The sequence below is a fragment of the Salvia miltiorrhiza genome, chromosome 7 (genome assembly GCF_028751815.1).
Source record: "Salvia miltiorrhiza cultivar Shanhuang (shh) chromosome 7, IMPLAD_Smil_shh, whole genome shotgun sequence".
In the NCBI taxonomy this organism is placed as follows: Eukaryota; Viridiplantae; Streptophyta; class Magnoliopsida; order Lamiales; family Lamiaceae; genus Salvia; species Salvia miltiorrhiza.
Genome location: NC_080393.1, coordinates 53,704,594 through 53,726,632, shown reverse-complemented (window position 1 = coordinate 53,726,632; position 22,039 = coordinate 53,704,594). Strand labels below are relative to the sequence as shown.

Sequence of the window (22,039 nt, the reverse complement as noted above, 5' to 3'; positions counted from 1 at the left end):
CTCCAACAACACTACCACTCACCAGTTTTCAAGTTATAACCACTCTTTAAATCTATCTATCCGAGGATTAATTCGAGATGGCAGCTTATGCAGCTTTGGCTTCTCTCTTGAACACCATTCAGCAGATGATGACCCATCCTACCCTTTCCACTTCTTTCCACAACAATCAGATCCGATCTCTTCAGGAGAAGGCTGCTTTGCTGCTCGATTTCATAGAGACCTATAATTATGGTGGTGGAGTTAGCCAAGAAGCACAAGATCTCGAAAGCCTAATCACATCTGCTGCTCATACAGCCCAAGATATGATTGAATCTCACATCGTCAATCAACTCCTTCCTCTTTCAGCTGATAACAGGGAATTAACTTTCAGTTTCTCACTCTATCTACAGAATAAAAAGGCAATTGAAAATAAAATTACACCTGTAGCTGGAGATGGATGCAGGATCAATTTCATGCAGCTCATTAAAAATCAATTGGAGAGAAAAAAGGAGCAATTGAAGAGAAAAATGCACCAAGCAGACCTCAGGTGCTTGGAGTATCTGCGGCAGATAATAGAAGACATGGGTGCTATCATCGACAAGTCCAATCAATTGAAGGAGAAGCAGAGATTCAGAGAGGAGCATTCAACACCTCCTCTTACTCTTAGTCTTACTCAGACCAGAGAAGAAACTGCTATGGTGGGATTTGGTGATGAGTTGATTCAACTTCTTGACGAGCTCACCGGTCATCGATCCAATCTGCATATCATCTCAATCGTCGGTATGGGCGGCATGGGTAAGACTACTCTTGCCAAACATATTTATGCTAATCAACTCATCATTGAACACTTTCATATTCGTGCTTGGGCTACCATTTCTCAACAATACGATGCTAAACAAATTCTTCAACAACTAGTTTCTAGCCTAGGAAAATCCTCCAATAAAAATGTAGATGAATTAGGAGAACAATTACATAAAACTTTATCTGGTAGGAGATATTTGATCATTTTAGACGACATATGGAGTGTCGAAGCTTGGAATGAAGTGAGGTGTTTCTTTCCCGATAATGGAAGTGGAAGTCGGATTGTTCTAACTACTAGGTTGTCAGATGTAGCTAACAATTGTGGCTCTTCTTGCTTTTTGAAGAATCTTCTAGATGAGAATGAAAGTTGGGAGTTATTCTGTAAGAAGGCATTCCAAAATGAAAATTGCCCCAGTGAACTTGAGGAAATTGGAAGGAAGATTGTTAAATTATGCAATGGACTAGCATTGTCCATTGTTGTGATCGGGGGGAGACTTTTAAAGTCTTCTAGGACCGTAGAATATTGGAAGAGTGTTGCTAAAGATATAGAATTAAGTCCCAATTCAAAAGAGAAGCAAGAAAGCTTAGATGTATTATTTTCAAGTTATAACCACTTGCCTCCTCATCTAAAGCCTTGCTTTCTTTATATTGGAGTTCTTAAACTTACTCCTTATCATAACCTCCATATCTCGAGAATCATCCAACTTTGGGTTGGTGAGGGATTTTTGAAATCAAATGGAGGCCGAGTTTTGGAAGAGACTGCAGAGGATTACTTGAAGGAACTTATTGACAGAAATCTGATATTAGTTGAGAAGCGAAGTAAAAATGGGAAGATGAAATGTTTTGGTATTCATGATCTTTTAAGAGACCTATGCTTAAAAGTAGCAGAGCAACAAGGGTTTTTTCATGTGATCTCTCAAGGCCCTGCACTAGGCACAGAACACATATATCACATTAATGCTCGCTGGTGGGAGTGGCAAACTTCCAATTCTTTCGGGGTGAGACAAACCACCAGACTTCCACTAGCACGCACTATATTGGAATGTGATTTTCCTCGTGAGACTTATAGAAAACCATTAGGGTGTGTTAACTTGCGGTACCTTGCTCTGTGCTACCCTGGTGACCGGGATGTGGTGAAGTTACCTAGTGTACTATCCTTGGTATGGAATCTTCATGCTTTAATCTTTCGGAAACCTTCACGGAACGTTTTGCAATTTATTGCACCAATTGAAATTTGGAAGATGCGACAACTTAGGCATATCGAGTGTGGTGGAATTTACCTTCCTCATCCCGATGGACAAGATGAGTTGTTAATCTTGGAAAATCTTCAGACGCTTGGGAATGCAGTGAATTTGAGGTTGAGTGAGGATGTGTGCAACATCATTCCCAACATCAAGAAATTGAATCTTGAATATCGTAAGTTTGTAGGATGGGATGATAGTTTGATGGAGTGTTTGTGTAATCTTGATCGCTTGCATAAACTTGAATCACTCAAACTGAGATGCGATAGTGGATTGTACTGGGATTATAAGATGAATGAGATACTCACATTTCCGAGTTCGCTAAACAAGTTGTCCTTGAGTGGTTTAAAATTTGAATGGGAAGATCTGACAGTGGTTGGTTCATTGCCCCTCCTAGAAGTTCTCCAGGTACAATTTAATAACGGGTGGAGAAGCACATGGAGTCCTGTTGATGGGCAATTTCTACGACTCAAGTTCTTAAAAATTGATGACTGTGATCTGGTATGTTGGAATGCAGATAGTTGTCATTTCCCAAATCTGGAAAAGCTTATTCTTCATGCTATGCGGTACTTGGAAGAGATCCCATGGGGTATTGGTGAGATACCAACACTCAAACTTATTCATTTGGATGAATGTAGTAACTCTCTCATGATTTCAGCTTTGAAAATAAAAGATGAGCAGCTCCAGTGTCAGGAAAATGATGACCTTCAAATCCAAATTCGTGTCGACAAAGATAAACTGGAGAGCTTCATGGCAATGGTGGAAACAGAGGGCTTAAGTTTGACACTCAATAATGTTCAATTTAGTCGATTTGGTTGATCTTCTTCCTTTTGTGTGGTACACATCTTGTGATGTGAGGAATAAATCTTAATCCTGTCATGATTTGTTTGTGTGCTGCCATCCAAAACTACAAATTATTGTTCCATATAATTTTATCAGACTAACTAAATGGTTTGATTCATCATTATTTGATTTCTGTACTACACACCCAAACAATACGTATACTGGAAATGTCATAGAATCAGCCGTTCATTCTGTTATACTTATAAAGTGATTGTGCATATTTCATGAACAACATACTAACAACTATAAATTAGTTGCATATATATATCATCACAAACATAATAAATTAACTTATGTTTGTTTTGATTCAATATCCCCAAGCTGTTGGGTTTGATGGGTGAGTTTTGTCCAAAAGATTGAGCTCATAATCCTTCGTATATTAATTTTAGATTGACATTAATATATACTAGTGTCTAATCCGTCCAAATTCGACGGAGAATCACTTTACATCATAATTATTATTTTGCATTATTTATAATCATAATATATGAAATAATCTTTATATAAATTATTTTTTGATTAATTTTATTTGATCAAGGTAAATTAGTGGTATAGTTCTAACTATAATAATCTCAACAATTTTCGGCATTTATATACTCCCTCAATAATTATTTACAATTAGTAATGCCCTTAATATATTTTGGTGGGACCATTTATCCACTTACTCAACATTTTATTAAATCTCGTATCCACCCAAAGTGTCATAATCTTGGCGGACGGAGGGAGTATTAATTTTTTGTTGAAAGCTAAAATAGATTGTATTTTTATATAAGTTTTTATTTGATGAAATTTCATAAAAAGTTGATGTGGAGGGTTAGAGATTTTAGAAAAAAAAATAGGTATATTTGACATAGGATATGATGAAGAATATTGCATCTACAATATAATGATGGGTTGCGAGGGTACCATGATAGTTTGATTGAGTGTTTGTGTAATCTTGATCGCTTGCATAAACTTGAATCACTCAAATTGAGAGGCGATAGTGGATTGTGGGATTATAATTAGATGAATGAGATACTCACATTTCCGAGTTCGCTGAACAAGTTGTCCTTGAGTGGTTTAAAATTTGAATGGGAAGATATGACAATGATTGGTTCGTTGCCCCTACTAGAAGTTCTCCGGGTACAATTTGATAACGGGTGGAGAAGCACGTGGAGTCCTGTTTATGGGCAATTTCAACGACTCAAGTTCTTGAAAATTGATGACTGTGATCTGAAATATTGGAATGCGGATAGTTGTCATTTCCCAATTCTGGAGAAGCTTATTCTTTGTCATGTACATGAGTTAGAAGAGATCCCATGGGGAATTGGTGAGATACCAACACTCAAACTTATTCATGTGAGTCGTTGTTATAACTCCGTCGCCATTTCAGCTATTAAAATAAAAGACGAGCAGCTCGAGTATCAGGGCAATGGTGACCTTCAAATCCAAATTCTTGTCTCATCAGCTCAAATGGAGAGCTTCATGGCAATGGTGGAACGAGAGGCCTTGACACTCAATAACGTTCAATTTAATAGATTTTCGTGATAGCTAGCTTTTATTTCTGGTTTCATATTCTGTGCTTTGTATTATTGTACACTTGCAGTACATAATTCTATGGTTTGAATGCATGCTTCTTCATTTTTGCACGAGAATGATCTTTTTTCCAGTAAAAGCGAAAAGTTTAAGGTTCCATGTAGAAAGGATCAATCATAATCATGAAAAGTTGATGGTCTCTTAATTAGAATAATTGGTTTTGCCAATTGTTGTAATTAATGTGTCATGGGGCGTTCAATTTGAAGTACTCGTTCCACTGCAATTCATGCATATCTATTTTCACGTGTCGCTCAATTAGTTGATTAGATATGGGTCGGATTATCAATCACAGGCCCAATCATGCAAATCAAACACTTGATTATGATGGATTATTTTATCAATCATCCATTATCACTCAAACCAAACACCTCCTTATAGTATTAAGTAAATGATATTTTTATGAATAATAATTGATATTTTTATTAACAACAAGTAATACTTTTGATACAGAATAATATTTTTCTTAATAATAATAAATACAAATTTACATTTAATAGACGACTCCGCAACAACATCCACGAAGATTTAATCGAGCAGATTTGAGCACGATTAATTTGGTCTTTCCTATCTAAACATAGTTAAATTAATGTAATTCTTTTAATTATTGTAAATTTTATTATTGTAATTTATTTTAATTAATTTAATGTAGAAATTTTAAATTTAATAAAATGTTCGATTTTAAAATTTAATATTTATTTTGTACAAGATAATAAAATTAATTTTATAGAACCCCCATTGTGGATGAGGGGCTCTTAAGTAGGGACCCAAAAGGGGCTCGTGCGGTGTGGATGCTATAATAAGGATAAAATAAGGGTAATTATATTCATAGCCCCCATTTTACTCATTGAAGCCCCCAATTTAAAATAATAATAAATAATAATTATAAATTTACTACATTGCCCTATAATTTATTCAACTTAGTTTTACACGAAAATGATATAATTAAATACCTTATAAATGTATCGTTTTAGACCATATTCCAAAACACAGTTAATTCTCCCTATAAATTTATATCATTTTCGTGTAAAACTAAGTTGAGTGTAGAAATTGCACACAGGCTAACCAAATAGAAATGAAATTTGGAAGGGAGTTTGGAATTTATTTAGAGAAAACTCTATCGAGATGGAGCGAGGAACAATTATATGCGCTATAAGTCGTCGTCTTTATCTTCTTCTTTCCATTGATATATCAAGATTGAACGCAAACTAGGTTTATTTCAATATATTCAAGTCTCTGTCTAATAATATGATGTTTGCCTTGTTGCAATAAAATTGTATTAAATGTATTTAAGAACTGGGCACGATTGCACAGGAAAATGGTTGAGATACTTTTTGAATGTATTTCAAGCAATTGTGCAGGAAAGGGGCTACATGACGAAAAAAATGGATTTCAAGCAATTGTGCAGGAAAGGGGTTACATGAAGAAAAAAATGGCTACGGTTTTAGAGAAAAGGGGGATGTGAACTTTTTTAATTGGAATTATATAGGATAATATGATACTTTTATTAGTATTTTTTATATTTTAAAAATAAATGGCTACGATGAGAAGAAAAAAATGGATTTGAAATAGAATGATTTCATGTATTTAATTTGGAGGTTATGAATTAAAAGATAAAATAGTAAATTTATAATTATTTATTATTATTATTTTAAATAGGGGGCTATAGTGAGTAAAAAGGAGGAATCATCCATAAAATAATGATATGAAGTGGATTAGGAATTTAGGATCAGCTGAAAAGGGCCAAAGATGCTTCCCTCAACACGGAGTCGAATCACAATTAGAATTTGGCACGTGGATAAAGAAATGGTTGTTGATATTTAAAAAGATAATATTGCTCTCATCCAAACAAACACTCTTTCGTCTCCAACAACACTACCGTTGATCAGTTTTCATATTGCAATCTGCAGATTAATTTGAGATGGCAGCTTATGCAGCTCTTGCTTCTCTCTTGAACACTATTAAGCAGATGATGACCCATCCTCCTATTTCCACTTCTTTCCACAACATTCAGATCCAATCTCTTGAGGAAAAGGCTGCTTTGTTGCTTGATTTCATTGAGACCTATAATTATGGTGGTGGAGTTAGCGAAGAAGCACAAGATCTGGAAAGCCAAATCACATCTGCTGCTCATACAGCTGAGGATATGATTGAATCACACATCGTCAATCAACTCCTTCCTCTTTCAGCGCATGATCGCGAAGCAGCTTTCAGTTTCTCTCTCTATCTACAGAAAAAGAGGGCAATTGAAGGGGAAAATGCAGCTGCAGTTGGAGATGTGGATCAATTTCATGGTGGATCCAACCAAGCAATTGAAGAGCCTGCACCTCATGTAGCTAGAGGTGGATGCTGGATCAATTTCATGCAGCTCATTAAGAGAAAAAGGGCGATTCAACCGAAAAATGAAGCTGCAGTTGGAGATGTGGATCAGTTTCACGGTGAATCCAACCAAACAATTGAAGAGCATGCACCTCATGTGGCTGCAGGAGAAGCACGAGATCTGGAAAGCCTAATCGCATCTGCAGCTCATACGGCTGAAGATATGATTGAATCTCACATCGTCAATCAAATCCTTCCTCTTTCCGCTGAGGATCGGGAAGCAGCTTTGAGTTTCTCCTTGTATCTACAGAAAAAAAGGGCAATTCAAGAGAAAAATGCAGCTGCAGTTGGAGATGTTGATCAATTTCATGGTGAATATAACCTCAGCAACTTCGACTATCTGCGGCAGATAATTGAAGACATGGATGCTATCATCGAAAAGGCCAATGAGTTGAAGGAGAAACAGAGATTCACAGAGGAGCATTCAACACCTCCTCTTACTCTTACTCAGAACAGAGAAGAAACTTCTATGGTGGGATTTGGTGATGAGTTGATTCAACTTCTCGACGAGCTCACGGGTCAACAATCCAATCTGCAAATCATCTCAATCGTCGGTATGGGCGGCATGGGTAAGACTAATCTTGCCAAAAATATTTATTCTAATCAACTCATCATCGAACGCTTTGATATTCGTGCTTGGGCTACCGTTTCTCAGCAATACAATGCTAAACAAATTCTTCAACAACTTCTTTCTGACAAAGACAACTCCTCCAATAAAAAGGTAGATGAATTAGGAGAACAGTTACATAAAACTTTATTTGGTAGAAGATACTTGATCATATTAGATGACATATGGAGTGTTGAAGCTTGGGATGAAGTGAGCCATTTCTTTCCCAATAACAGAAATGGAAGCCGGATTGTTCTAACTACTAGGTTGTCTGATGTGGCTAACAATTGTGGCTCTTCTTGTTTTTCAAAGAATCTTCTAGATGAGAATGAAAGTTGGGAGTTATTCTGTAAGAAGGCATTCCAAAATAAAGATTGCCCTGCTGAACTTGAGGAAGTTGGAAAGGAGATTGTTAGATTATGCAAAGGACTAGCATTGTCCATTGTTGTAATTGGTGGGAGTCTTCTAAAGTCTCCTAGGACTGTACGATATTGGAAGAGTGTTGCCAAAGATATCGAACTAAGTCCCAATTCAAAAGAGAAGCAAGAAAGCTTAGATGTACTGTTTTCAAGTTATAACCACTTGCCTTCTCATCTTAAGCCTTGCTTTCTTCATATTGGAGTTCTTAAGAGTATTAATTATGCAAACCTCGATATCTTAAGTATCATCCAACTTTGGGTTGCGGAGGGATTTATGAAATCAAATGGAGACCGAGTTTTAGAAGAGATTGCAGAGGATTACTTGAAGGAACTTATTGACAGAAATCTGATATTAGTTGAGAAGCGAAGTAGAAATGGGAAGATGAAACGTTGTGATATTCATGATCTTTTAAGGGACCTGTGCTTAAAAGTAGCTGAGGAACAAGGGTTTTTTCATGTGATCACTCAAGGCCCTGTACTAGGCACAGAACGTCGCATCGTATATAAGAATGCTTCCCGGGGGAGAGAAACCGATAGACTTCCACTTGCACGCAGTATCATGGAATGTGAATTACACAAGGAGAATTATAAATATAGATTGGTGAGAATTTTGAAAGTAAACAATCAGGGGTCACTTGATCAAGTGCCATGTGAGAGTGTTAACTTGCGCCAACTTGTATTGTGGGGACCTGGTTTTGAGGGTGTGTTGGAGCTTCCCAGTTCATTATCCTTGGTATGGAATCTGCAGGCTTTAATCTTTCAGAAATCTGGATGGTACAGACCTCAAGTTGTCGCACCAATTGAAATTTGGAAGATGCGACAACTTAGGCATATCGAGTGTTATCAAATTTATGTTCCTCATCCCGATAGAGAAGATGAGTTGTTAATCTTGGAAAATCTTCATATGCTTCGGGAAGCAGTGAATTTGAGGTTGAGTGAGGATGTGTGCAACATCATTCCCAACATCAAGATACTGCATCTAGTTTATGATCGTAAGTTGCAAGGATGGGATGATAGTTTGATTGAGTGTTTGTGTAATCTTGATCGCTTGCATAAACTTGAATCACTCAAACTGACAGGCGAGACTAGGTGGAAGAATGTGTTTTCTAAGCTGAATGAGATAGTCTCATTTCCGAGATCGCTAAACAAGTTGAGCTTGAGTCTGATCGATTTTGAATGGGATGATCTGACAATGATTGGTTGGCTGCCCATGCTAGAAGTTCTCGAGGTAGATCATAACTATGCGAGGGAGGAAAATAGGACGTGGAGTCCCGTTGATGGGCAATTTCAACGCCTCAAGTTCTTGAGATTGTATTCCTGTCATCTGAGATGTTGGAATGCAGATAGTTGTCATTTCCCAATTCTGGAGAAGCTTCATCTTACTTGGCTACGTCACTTGGAAGCGATCCCATGGGGTATCGGTGAGATACCAACGCTCAAACTTATTCATGTGAGAAAATGTAGTAACTCTGCCGCGATTTCAGCTATTAAAATAAAAGACGAGCAGCTCGAGTGTCAGGGCAACGATGATCTTCAAATCCAAGTTGATGTCTTGAAAGGTAGATTGGAGAGCTTCATGGCAATGGTGGAAACAGAGGGCTTGACGCTCAATAATGTTCAATTTAATCTATTTGATTGATATATATGATCTTCTTCCTTTTTTCTGGTACACATCTTGTGATGTGAGGAATAAATCTTAATCCTGTCATGATTTGTTTGTGTGGCAGAAACGATCACATGACCACCACTGATGTGACAATTGTAATTAGAGTAAGATTTGTTAATTATGTTTCCTAATTACAATTGTCATATCACTGGTGGGCATGTTATGCTTGCCCACGGTGGATAGATGATCGGTTCTGGTTTGTGTGGTGCATCCCAAACTAAAAATTAATTGTTGTTCCATGTATCAGACTAACTAATAAATGGTTTGATTCATCATTATTTCATTTTTGTATTACACACCCAAACAATACGTATAATGGAAGAAATGTCATAGAATCTGCAGTCGTTCATTCTGTAAAACTTATAAAGTGATTGTGCATATTTCATGAACTTACTAAAACAGCTATAAATTAGGTGCATATATCACAAACATAAATAAATTAACTTCCGTTTGTTTTGATTCAATATCCTCAAGCTGTTGGGTTTGATGGGTGAGTTTTGTGCCAAAATATATATCGAGCTCATAATCATTTATATATTAATTTTAGATTGACATTTGTATATACTAGTGTCTAATCCGTCAAAATTGGACGGAGAATCACAGTGGAATGGAGGGCACTACAAGTAAAAAACCGTCCCGCGAAGATAGAGGCTTTACATCATAATTATTATTTACATTATTTATAATCATAATATATGAAATAGTCTTTATATAATTTTTTATTACTACTTTTATTTGAATAAAATAATTTAGTGGTACACTTCAAACTATAATAATCTAAACAATTTTCGGCATTTATATACTCCCTCACTAATTATTTACAATTAGTAATGCCCTTACTATATTTCTGGTGGGACCATTTATCCACTTACTCAATATTTTATTAAAGGGTAAATATCATCAAAATCCTTTAAATATGTCCGCTTTATCAAAAATACCCTGAAAATTTCGAATTATCCCTCAAACTATCAGATTTTTATTAAATATATTCCGCATCTATTTTTTGGTCACCAAAAACGTGATCTGTCTCGCTGGATCCCACAATATAATTTATATTCTAGTTTTTTGAAAATGATACGGAAAAAACGACGTCGTTTTGTACCATATCATTTTAAAAAACTAGTCTACCCTATCATTTAAAATTCAGGGTGGATTAATTTTTTTTAAATGATATGGTACGAAACGATGTCGTTTTTTCCGTGTCATTTTTAAAAAAAAGTAGATTATAAATTACATTGTGGCATCCGGCGAGACACATCGCGTTTCTGGTGACCGAAAAATAAATGCGGGATATATTCGATAAAAATCTGATAGTTTGAAGGTTTAGAGAACATTTCGAAACTTTTAGGGTATTTTTGATAAAGCGGGTATAATTCAAAATTTTTGATGATATTTACCCTTTATTAAATCCCGTATCCAGCCAAAATGCCATAATTTTGACGGACAGAGGGAGTATTAATTTTTTGTTGAGAGCTAAAATAGATGAGATGGTCTTGGGTACAACCAAGTGTACCGTACAACCCGATTGATCCGCACCCAGATCCTGACCCGCATCCTTACCCAATTCGTGTTAATGACACTATTTGGTTATACAAATGACATTATGTATAAATGACATTATAACATTATAAATGACATTGTGTATAATTGACACCATTCATAAATATAAATAACACTTCATGCAATTGACATTATAAGATTGTAAATGACACTATAATATTTTAAATGGAATAAGATTGAAAATGACAATATAACATTTTAAAATCTTGCAGCGTCTAGATGCGGATCAATCCGGTTGTATGGTACACCCGGTTGTACCCAAGGTTTTGTGAAAATAGATTGTATTTTTATATAAACTAGTATGAACATTCGTGCGATGCACGACGAACATCGAAATTAACGACATGTTTTAAATAAAAAAATATAAATATTAGATAGAACTAAATTTTAATTAAATACAAAATATATTTTAAAAATAAACTAAAGATAAACCATATCAATTACTCAATAAAAACGTAAATTTTAACTTTGTATAATGTGTTATGATAATCATAGTTATTAAATAATTTCAAATTATTTGATAATGAAAATTAATGTTATACATTATTATTATAGAGTATTTCACGTCATATTAGAGCATGAGCATCGCTTGCACCCATAGTGGGTGCAATAGAAGTGGTCCCACTTCTATTGCACCCACTCCAGCAACGCTTGCACCTCCAACCACCTCCAACGCTTGCACCTCCTTCACTTGCACCCACTCCAGCAACGCTTGCACCCATAGTGGGTGCAATAGAAGTGATTTGAAAAGGGGCGCGTGTAAACACGCCCCTCCTTCGCTCCCACTATTGCCGAGTGCGACCCATCGCCCCCCTCCCTTCGCTCCCGGGTGCAGCAACGGCGCTGGGTGCGATAGGCCGGGTTCGATCCGGCCATCGCACCCAGCGCTGCGGATGCTCTCAGGTGAATAGTGGTGAATCTATAACAGGAATTCTGACTGGCGGAACGCATGGAGTCCCCTACCTAAACCCTAGCCGCCATCATTCTGGTTTTATCCCTATCCGGTCGCCATGCTACCGGTGAACGGCTCCGGCGGTTACGCTGCCAACGATAGGTCCGGCTTAAATCTTCCTCCAATATCCAGCAACTTTCAACCTTCGACCCATGCCTCGTCTTCAAACACGAGTTCTGCTATTGCGAGGGTTTCCTCAGAAAACTCTCATTCTCATTCTACGTCGACTCCCCCCGCGATGGATCTGAACAACGGCAGCAATCCTGCGGTTTCATCTGATAACGTGGCCATGCCAAAGACTTTTGCTGCTACTATAACCCCCACGGTTATCAGGAAGCCTGATGTACCGGCCCATAACTTTCACGCCTTGCGTCCAAGCCGGGACGGCGATAGGCTATCGCTGGTTATACCACAGGAGCTTTACTTGGAGCAAGTTAATATTTTTCGTTTTGCCCTTATCGGACGTATGCTGTTGAAGAAAGGGGACAAGCCTAGGCCTACGGCCGACATCAAAAAGGAACTGCAGCGGGTCTGGAATATCTCTTCGGAGTGGCAACTCATCCCATGGGGAAGGGATTTTTTACTCTCAAGTTTCATAATCCGGAAGATAAAGCTATTGCTAAGAGCAAGCAGACATGGGATCTTTCTTTGGGAATTCTTCGGCTTCGTGAATGGTCGCGAAATTTTGATCCCTATAAGGAAGTTTCGTCCCTCGCCCAGATATAGGTGCGTATTTACTACCTTCCCGTAGAGTATTGGCATCCGGAAATCATATCGAGAATTGGCCACGCGCTCGGACAACCCATCAAAATTGATTATTCTTCTACCCACGAAGACGTTGGTCATTTTGCTCGTATAATGGTCGAAATAGATCTTTCAAAATCTATACCTGAATCTCTATTAATAGATGGTGGTCATTATGCTTTTAATGTTGAATTTGGCTTTGAGAGTATGCCCTATTTTTGTACTAAGTACAGGATCACCGGACATGAGCTTAGCAAATGCTGGAGAGCTATCAACTCGGAGGTTCCCAATCACTCAGTGCTAAGGAAGTGAATCACAAAGCTACGGTGGTTGAGAACTCTCATGTTTGGCGGAGTGCCAAAGGGAATCAAGTTGGCAGCAGTTATCACCAAACTGAACGTACTAATCAATTCCAGATTTTGGAGGCCACGATTTTGGATGAGAAAGGTCGGGAAGGGAGGCCTGTCACCTCTCTTAGGCAGTCGCCCAAGGCTAAAGCTTCCTCACCCGGTGGACAACCTATGAGTAGGCATGACACCTCAGTTGGGCAGTCGCCCAAGCAGCTGAATAATAATGACTTACAACAGGCTGACCCTCAGGTTGCGGGACCGAAGCTTTCGTTTTTTCAAAAATGGCTAGCAACAAGGGATTGAGCCCCCAGTCAAGTAATCATTTCAGCATTCTGGATACTCATGAGGAGACTCTCTCAGATAGGACTTGCGGTAAGGGGCCGGAGTTTCTTGAGAGATCGCCGGGGAGAATGACCGTGCCAGATTTGCTGGCGGATGTCACGAAGCCGGTCCAGGTATCGGTTTATAACAAGCCTCTCAGTGAGTATAGCTCTGAGGAGGAGGAGACGATTATTGCAGATGAGGTGGGTCACGCGACGCATGATGATATACAGGAGACCCCTTCCTCAATACCGAGAGAGATTGGAGGAGTTGTGACAGAGCAACAATCGGTGGAGATTAACTCTCCAATTAAGGAAGCTCATGGTGATAAGCAATCTAATACTACTCCGGAGGATATTGCTAGTCGTATAAATAGGTTAGAGGAGCAGGTTTCTCAGGGGATGCAATTGCTCACGGAGCAGAAGCGTGGACGTGGGCGTCCAAAGGGTTCAGGAAAGGTAAATGAGCCTGTGCATGCAGTTCCGGAAGGTTGCCTTAAAAGTCACCTCAGGAATGCAAAAGAAATGGGTTACAAGCCGATGGAGTTTGTGGTTGACCTTTCCAATAGACCCAGTATGCAGGCAATGAATAATATTGTCCATGGACGCTGGTCGGATGAAATGGATGATTATCCTGAATTTCAATTTTGAGTTGTTTTTGTCTTCTTAGTTTTCCTATCTCCTTCGGAGATTTGTGCCCTTAGTCTGCGTTTTTTGCTTTCAAGGGTTGACATTTTTTTTCTTTTTCTTTTATAATAAACCTCAATTTAATAATTACACGTCATATTAGATGAATAAATATTCTCATGGGCAAACATAAATAAAAAAAAGGGTTAATAGCCAAAAAATACACCAAGTATCACCGAATTTGCAAATTGCACATGACCTTCAAAATTAGCCCCAGAATACATCACTTTTTAATTTAGTTGCAATTTGCACACGCGTTGACCATCACCTTAAGCGTAGTGACGTGGCAGCCAGAAATTGCAGACGTGGACTAACCGCCGGGCATGTAAAACGACGTAGTTTTTTAACGCGTTTTTTTAATAAAAAAAATTAAAGAAAGGGAACAGCCTTGTTCTCTCTCAATCTCAATTCCAAAATTTCGCTCAAATCTCAATTCCAACTTTCGCTCAATATCAATCTCGGTCGCTTCATATCAATTAATTTCTATTTTTAAAAGAAAGATTAAAAAAACGAAACCATGTGTGTAGGTCGGAGAAGGTCAGAGGTGGCGGTGGGGTAAAAAGGGGGAAATCCCCAAATCTGGCGGCGGCGGCGGTGAGGAAGAAGAGGAGCTGGGGTTTGGTGTTTGTTGTTGCGTGGTGTGTGTGGGTCGGAGGGGGTTTGGTATTGGCGGTGGAAAGACTCGTGAGGGCCGCGATTTGGGGATCTAGGAGGCCGAGGGCCGCGATTTGGGGATCTGCAGCCATGGTGCTAGCTCCTAGCGGTGGAGGAGGATGAAGGCGGCGGCGTTGTTGGAGAGGATGAAGGCCGAGGGCTGCGATTTGGGGATCTAGGAGGCCGAGGGCCGCGATTTGGGGATCTGCAGCCATGGCGCTAGCTCCTAGCGGTGGAGGAAGATGAAGGCAGCGTTGAGGGAAGAGGACAGAAAGGCGACTTGGCGGAGGAAGATGGAGTAGGTGAGACGGGGGGAGGTGGCGGCGTCGATGAGGAATGGCGCCCCAGATCCGCCGCCTTTTCCAGACACCGAGCACCACCTCTACCTCCACCTCCACCGCACCGCACACCTTCAATTCACCACCATATCTGCAAAACCCTCAAATCCCCTACAATCCCCTGAGGTCCGATGCCTGATTTTGGTGGAAGAGCTGGCCGGCGGTGGTGGAAAAGCTTGAGGAAGGAGAGGATGCGGCTGTGATTTGAGAGAGAGATGATTTTTTATTTTTTTATTTTTATGTTTTTTTAATAAAAATGACATGTGTATTGCCAGATCAATTAAATTGCCACGCGTATTGCCACCTACAATAAAAATGCCACGCGTATAGTCCACGTCATTGCCGGTCAACTTTAATTATGACCGGAGTTCTCGCCGTGTGCAAATTACAACAAAATCAATAGTTCATGTATTCTAGGGTTATTTTTGAAGGTCATGTGCAAAATACAAATTTGGTGAAACTTCGTGTATTTTTTGGCTATTAACCCAACTTTTAAAAGTCTATGAAAATTTAGGGGTATTTAAAAATCTATTGATTTTAAAATTGGAATGACTTTCATTGATTTCGTTCAAAAAATACACATGAACAAATCCAACCTCAGACCACGAGAATTCGAAAGTCTTCAGATTATCCAGCGCCGGCTGGCACCCAGCGGTCGCTAGCCAAGAATCCAGCGCTGACTGGGGCCGCATGGCCGCTGGAACAATCCAACACCTAGCGGCCGTTGGAACAATCCAATGATCTCTGAAGATTATGATATATTGACATTACTATCTCGATACGTTGGTTTGTGTCTAACCCAACGAAATATATGTGTGTGTATAATGTGTCCAGCCTTATACCTTAGGCCGAGCGGATAAAATAACCAAATTCAATGCAGATTATCCTAATTAACTGAAACCTCAATTTCTCACAAGATAAACACACAACTTTTTCATTTTTATCATTCAACATAAAGTTATTCATCACTCAAGCTTTAACAGTTTACTCGTTCAATTTAAAATTATTACAAATCCATCGGTAGTTTGTTATCCATTCAGCCCATGTTTGGTCAGCGGTTGCTGGACCCTAGCGGTCGCTGGGTGTCCAGAGCTCGCTGGCACCCAGCGGGCGCTGGGACTCGGTCCAGCGCTCATGGGCTCGCAACGATCGCTTGTTTTTTGGTTTCAAATCTAGAAAATCACGAGCAATTCTTGTTAAAATCCGTCCAAAATCTTTGCAGATTCCTGTTTAGAATTCTAAAAATCATGAAGACTCTGCGTGAAATCGGTAGATTACTAAAATCCATTACTAAAATCCAGAGATTTTAGAAATCTACAGAAATCCTGAACGAATACACCCCCCTAAGTCTATGAAATAAGACCAACTATTAACCGTAGATCTTTAGTGTTCATACGGCTGTGATTAAAAACTATTGGTTTCGTGAGTTCGGCTTTTATTTCTTAAAATTCATATGACAGAAGTTTAAAGGGTAATATTGGTATTGTTTTTTACTTTTCATATATCCGAATAATTACCACCGATTCGTGTGGCTAAATGAAATTGAAAGGATATCTCAACCAAATCCTTTCCAAATATTTTACGCAATCAACTAGCCAAGAGCTAATGCAATCCATTAAAATTCATCTAATCCTCTCATTGCTCTCAACGAATTCTCATTTAGGGTGCGTTCTCTTTGGTTGTAAATTTATCGAAATGTGGGAAAAGAAATGAAGGATTTAAAGGGTGAAATTTTGTTTATCCTTCCTTTTCCCATGAAAAAATTACAATCAAAGAGAACGCACCTTTAGTGTTTAAACTCTGAAAGAAAAGGCTTGGCGGTGGAGGGAGATAAAATTTCATCTATCAATTTTCGATCCAAAATTCACATCAGCTCTCATCCAACATTCGCTGTCAATGGCTCGGACTAAATCTAATACACCCGGTGAGATGCGCGAGGGTTAATGCTATGATTTTTTTCTTACATTTTTAGTTCGAACAAGTATTTTTTCGTTTAAGAAATTTCGGTGCTTTTTTTTTTTTTGTGGAGATCTGTTGAGTAGTATAAAATGGTGGTCCCTAAATATACTTTTGACCATTGTGTGTTTTAAGAAGCAATTAGTGTGGCTAGATTCAGATAAGCGTTGATGCATAATTCTTTGTATTTTAATGTATAATTTTCAAACCCATATGTTCTGTGAGTTATTTTAGTTATGTGTATAAATAATATGTTTATTATGTATGAATTGTGCAGATTCCATGGGATTCTAGTAGTTTATGATGAATGGTAGTGTTGACATGTATGAATATGCATGGTATGAATAATATGTTTATAATGTATGGCAGATCTCATTGAATTCTAGTAGTTTATGATGAATGGAGTATTGACATTACTCTGTCTCGCGTTTGGGATTTGAGCATGTCTTGGACCGAACATACAAGATATCCCGAGGAAAATGAGTTACTGAGCATTTCTATGAACATTCTGTTTAAAGTTTATGCATATAATGCATTGGAAATTTGTTATTTGACAATGTGAAAATAACATATACTAATGTTTATAGAATGCAATACCAAGAGTGGAATGACGATATGAATGCAGTGATGACCTTTCATAATTATTGTATGAATTTTAAATTAAATCGGTACGAATAATTTGAATGTTGATTTAACTTAAGTAAATTCCGGCCGCTGTCAAGCTTCATACTAAACTACCGAACTTCATTGTACATGCAATACACACAATATATGAAAAAATAAAAATATCTAAGAATTTCACAGAACGTTCTCAGAAAACAATAAACTCAACAACTAAAATATTATATGCACACTTTATTGGATCATATATTATGAATAATGTATTTCTGGATCCGGCGCTATGTGTAGGATTATTCTTGTTATATAGAGTGTGTATGAATGACAAACATAGCTTGGAGGCTATAATATTGAACTCATCATCACTTGTGATTTCTGGAAAGGCACATTTACTTGTGATACACTTGTGAAATATTTTGGAAAAAAATTTACCCTTAAAATGACATCAATTCATGTTCACATGTTTGTTTACTTTTAGTCCTCTTCTCTTTGTCGTTTGGGGACAAACAACGCTTTAAGTTTGGGGGTTGACAAACATGGTTTTCGTACCTCATTTTCACATGAATTATTGTCATTTTCCCTCATGATTTGATTGTTAATGTGTGTTTGTACCTAAATGTGGAGCTTTGTTGAGATTTGATGTTTGGTGAAGTTGGTGAAAAGATCCAATTTATGCTTGGAAAAGAGAAGACAAAAGTGGATAGGTCCTTTCGACATACAGTCTGTTTGTCCAGACGGGATAGTGGAGATTAAAGTTTGGCTACGGCAAAGACGTTCATAGTCAACTACCACAAGTTGGACCCGTACCGCGATGCATTTCACATGACAACAGTGGTAGAAATTTCATCGTTACCTCATAAGAGAATTTGATTGCATAAAAAAGTCTAGCCAAAGACTTAAAACAAAGGCGCTATTGGGAGGCAGGGCGACTAGGTATCCCATTTAGATCCTTCCAAATTTATGAATGGTCCCTAGCCCACATTACGCCAAATGAGAAAAGACCTTCTTGAGTTACAAAGTGACTACTATATATCGCGATTGCGTGAAACATGTTTATGTGTGGCTATCCGGAATTAGTGTAGGGAGTGAATGAGTGAAAACCGTGAGATATATTTGATTCTTGCTCGATTTTGACCAAGTCGATGATAATGATCCATTTTTTATGATTTCAAATTGTTATTTGATAGTTGAGAATTGCCTAGTGAGTTGTATGGTTCTACTTTGGCAAGGGAAGTTTGTGAACAAAGACTGTTCGGTTTTACTTGGTTGTTTTGTGTCGTGTTTGTCGTGTCCGTATTCTTTTTGTTATCCTTCTTTTTATAGAGTCTTTCGTGTCAAGTTTTGAGGGGTTTAAGATGTGTGAACAACAATGATTGAGAATTGAGTTTAGTCTTCCCTTCATGAAATTTGAGATACACATTGAGGTGATTTTTGGTGTTAGAATTGAAGGAGTTTGATGTTGATGGAATCGAGAAGAATGAAGTGGAAAAAGAAGCCATTTTAGTGGATTAATTGGAAGATTTTAAAAGATCTGAGATCAAAAATATTGGCGAGCCCAAAAAACGGGAATGGGCTAGGGTTATGAACTTATAATCTGATGATCGAGTCGATTCCATGATTATAAGTTCATTCCATACCGGACCAGGCCGGAATACATTCTCAAGGAGTCATTCGAGCGTATCTAAATAGATACTATGTTTACATATGGATCCCTACGTCGTTCCATTCCATTTAGGATTAGGAATAGGCGTAATCGGACCTGCTTTTTCCATATCTCTCGTTATTTATTTGGGGGGACCCTATTCACCTCTTTGAGCTTATATTGAATCGAGAAATAAAATAACTATCACTTTCCTTTCCCAAGGGATTACCTTAAGACTAAGGTTTCGATCGAAGGGGATGCGCAAGAACTTGGCGCTACAAGAGTCCCCTCCGTCGACCTCTAGTGCTTGATAACCACTATTGGCCAAGTGACTGTTGAGCCATAGACAAATAAGGTGGCTTATTCAGACCGATCAGAGATTTATTCTCCATTGTCTCTATATTTAGCATTCTCTATTTGATCCTTTCTCCCGTCTTACAATAGCTTAATTCAAATTATAATCCGTCTTACAACATGTCAGAGCTTAAGACGCCAGTGGGGAGAGAGAGATGAGAAGGGAGACGGAGAAGTGAAGGAGAGCGAGAGGATGAGGGTGACGGAAAGGCGAAGGAGGCTGCCTTAGAAATGAAGAAGGCTGCCTTGGAGGGAGAAAGAGAGGCTTAAGTAGAAGAGAGAGGGGACATGGATGGAGAAAGAGGGAGAGTACGGGAGAAGGGTGTGAGAAGGAAAAATCGAATCGATTGCAAGAAGTGATTAGCTAATTATTGGGTTATGATTTAATGTTTTTATTATTATTGGGCCATTAGCTTAGTTAGGAAAAGAGGGATTAATTCCCTTGGTTATTAAAGGGTGCAGCCGCCACTTTTGAGGCTAGGTATGATATGAGAGGTGGTTAGATTAGGGAATTAGCTTTGACTTTGGCAGAGGACTTTTCGTGGATTAACAAGTTAGGCGGCTGGAGTAGGGAATTCGACAGAGCCAATTCATCTTTGTAGAGTTTGAATTTTTATTTTAATTACAATTGCTGCAATTTATATTTCACGTATTTCTAGCAATTTTACTCTTATTTATATAAATCAGTATGTTAGATAATTATTATGTTTGATGTATTCACTTTGATTATGTTTTATTTCATTCACATGAGTGGCTAAATTTTTTTGATTTGGAGAGAATAATGAAGCTGACGAGCCCGTTTTTCGTTCCCTTTTTGTGTGTTGTTTAAGCCTAAATCGAGTCTTGTTTTTGTGTGTTTTGTGTTTGGGAAGACACATTTTGGGCATAAGGACAGGTGGATAGGATCTTGGGCACAACATGCTGCATTCCGCAAAAGAGGCACAGATTTGAGATCATTCTTGGGCACAACAGTTGTACTCCTGTGCCCAGACCAAGTACCGTGCGGGATCCAGTTGCATTCCAAGGCATAGAAGCAAGACAAGAGCAAAATTTGGCATTCCAGGGCACAACGGAAAAAGTTGGTGTTTACGGGCACAACTGCAAGTCAGAGGTCGAATGAAATCTAAGCAGAATTGCGATGCTGACTTTGAGGCACAACCTGGCGTACAAGGGCACAACGCACACCCATCAACATAAGGAAAAAAGAAGGTGGATATCCACTTACCATACATAGGAGGATCTGCACTGTTTTACTTACCAAAGTTATGGGATGCATATCTGATGCAGGCAAAGCAAATATGGAAAGAAATCATAGCAACATGGCTGCGCCCAGAAACCCTAGCCACCATGCCCAGAAACCCTAGCTGCTGCGCCCAGAAGCCCTAATCTACATGGACCTGTCCCAAAGGCCCACTGAAATCTCTATATAAAGAAGCAGTCGTCCTGCGGCCAAAGAAGAATTGAGAGAGCTTGGGACGAATTTTCACACACTATTTCCACATCCATTCCTCACCTTAGATTAGTTTGTTTTGTATTTCTATTTTCAATGAGAGTCTAGCCAAGGAAGAAACAAGCCCTTTGGGCACCTTTTTATTTTATGTATTGTTTTTATTTGCTTTAGGCAAAGTTGATGTTGCCCAAATATTGCTTTTATTTTTGAACATCTATTTCAATTCAAGTATGTTTATTTATGTTATTTTATTTTATTATGTCTAGGTGTTGGGAACCCTGTGGAATATCCTAATCCTTGTTTTGATGATACCAAAATTCATAGGTCTTAATTGTAATAAACTAGAACAGTTTTGAACTCAAGTGTTAGAGTTCGTTTCTAGTTTAGTATGCGGTTCTGAAGACTGAAGACTGAAGGACGAAGGACTGAAGACTGAAGACTGAAGATACCAACTGAAGTATCAGTTGAAGAATCAGTTTGGAACTGATTACTTAATGCGTGCCGCAGACTGATACTAAAGTCAAGTATCAGTTGAACATTCTTCCTCGGACTGATCTTCCAACGTTCAAAGGAAGCCACGTACTCACAAGAGTACAGCCACATTAAATGCAGAGATCTCAGGATCTTATCTCTGCAGAGGTCATTCCTATTTGGTGGTTACTTTATCAGAGACGTCACATCTCCTGTCCCTCAAGAGAGTCGTTTCCACCAGACAAGGAACCTCGAAGATTGAAGCCTCAGCCTAAATTCGAATTGCTCTCCAACGGAAGAAATCTTGAGGACGTTCTACGCCAACGGATCTATTCAAGAGTTCTCCTACAAATAGCGCTCGAGGATCACTTCAACCTACACCGATTCAACGACATAAGCTGAAGTTCTGCCAAAATCGCTACTCAGCCTAAAGCTT

General features: G+C 38.5%; 3 protein-coding genes across 5 annotated transcripts in view; all 3 read left to right on the top strand.

Annotated features, from left to right (window-relative positions):
* The window catches only part of LOC130994894 (uncharacterized), a 1,167,164-nt gene that overhangs the window by 890,977 nt on the left and 254,148 nt on the right, over positions 1 to 22,039 (top strand). The gene's annotated exons all lie outside the window — the stretch shown is intronic.
* Positions 10 to 2,983, top strand: LOC130994806 (putative late blight resistance protein homolog R1A-4). 3 transcript variants are annotated; one of them, XM_057919874.1, is made up of 3 exons: positions 10 to 2,429; positions 2,539 to 2,616; positions 2,680 to 2,818. In XM_057919874.1, the coding sequence occupies exons 1-3, from the start codon at positions 78 to 80 to the stop codon at positions 2,683 to 2,685; spliced, it is 2,436 nt and encodes an 811-aa protein (XP_057775857.1). In that variant the 5' UTR covers positions 10 to 77; the 3' UTR covers positions 2,686 to 2,818. The 3 variants fall into 3 exon arrangements, with proteins under 3 accessions (XP_057775857.1, XP_057775856.1, XP_057775855.1); XM_057919873.1 differs by having other exon boundaries at positions 2,539 to 2,983; XM_057919872.1 differs by having other exon boundaries at positions 10 to 2,616; positions 2,680 to 2,983.
* On the top strand, positions 6,358 to 9,480 carry LOC130994403 (putative late blight resistance protein homolog R1B-16). Its single transcript, XM_057919446.1, has one exon. The coding sequence runs from the start codon at positions 6,358 to 6,360 to the stop codon at positions 9,478 to 9,480; it is 3,123 nt and encodes a 1,040-aa protein (XP_057775429.1).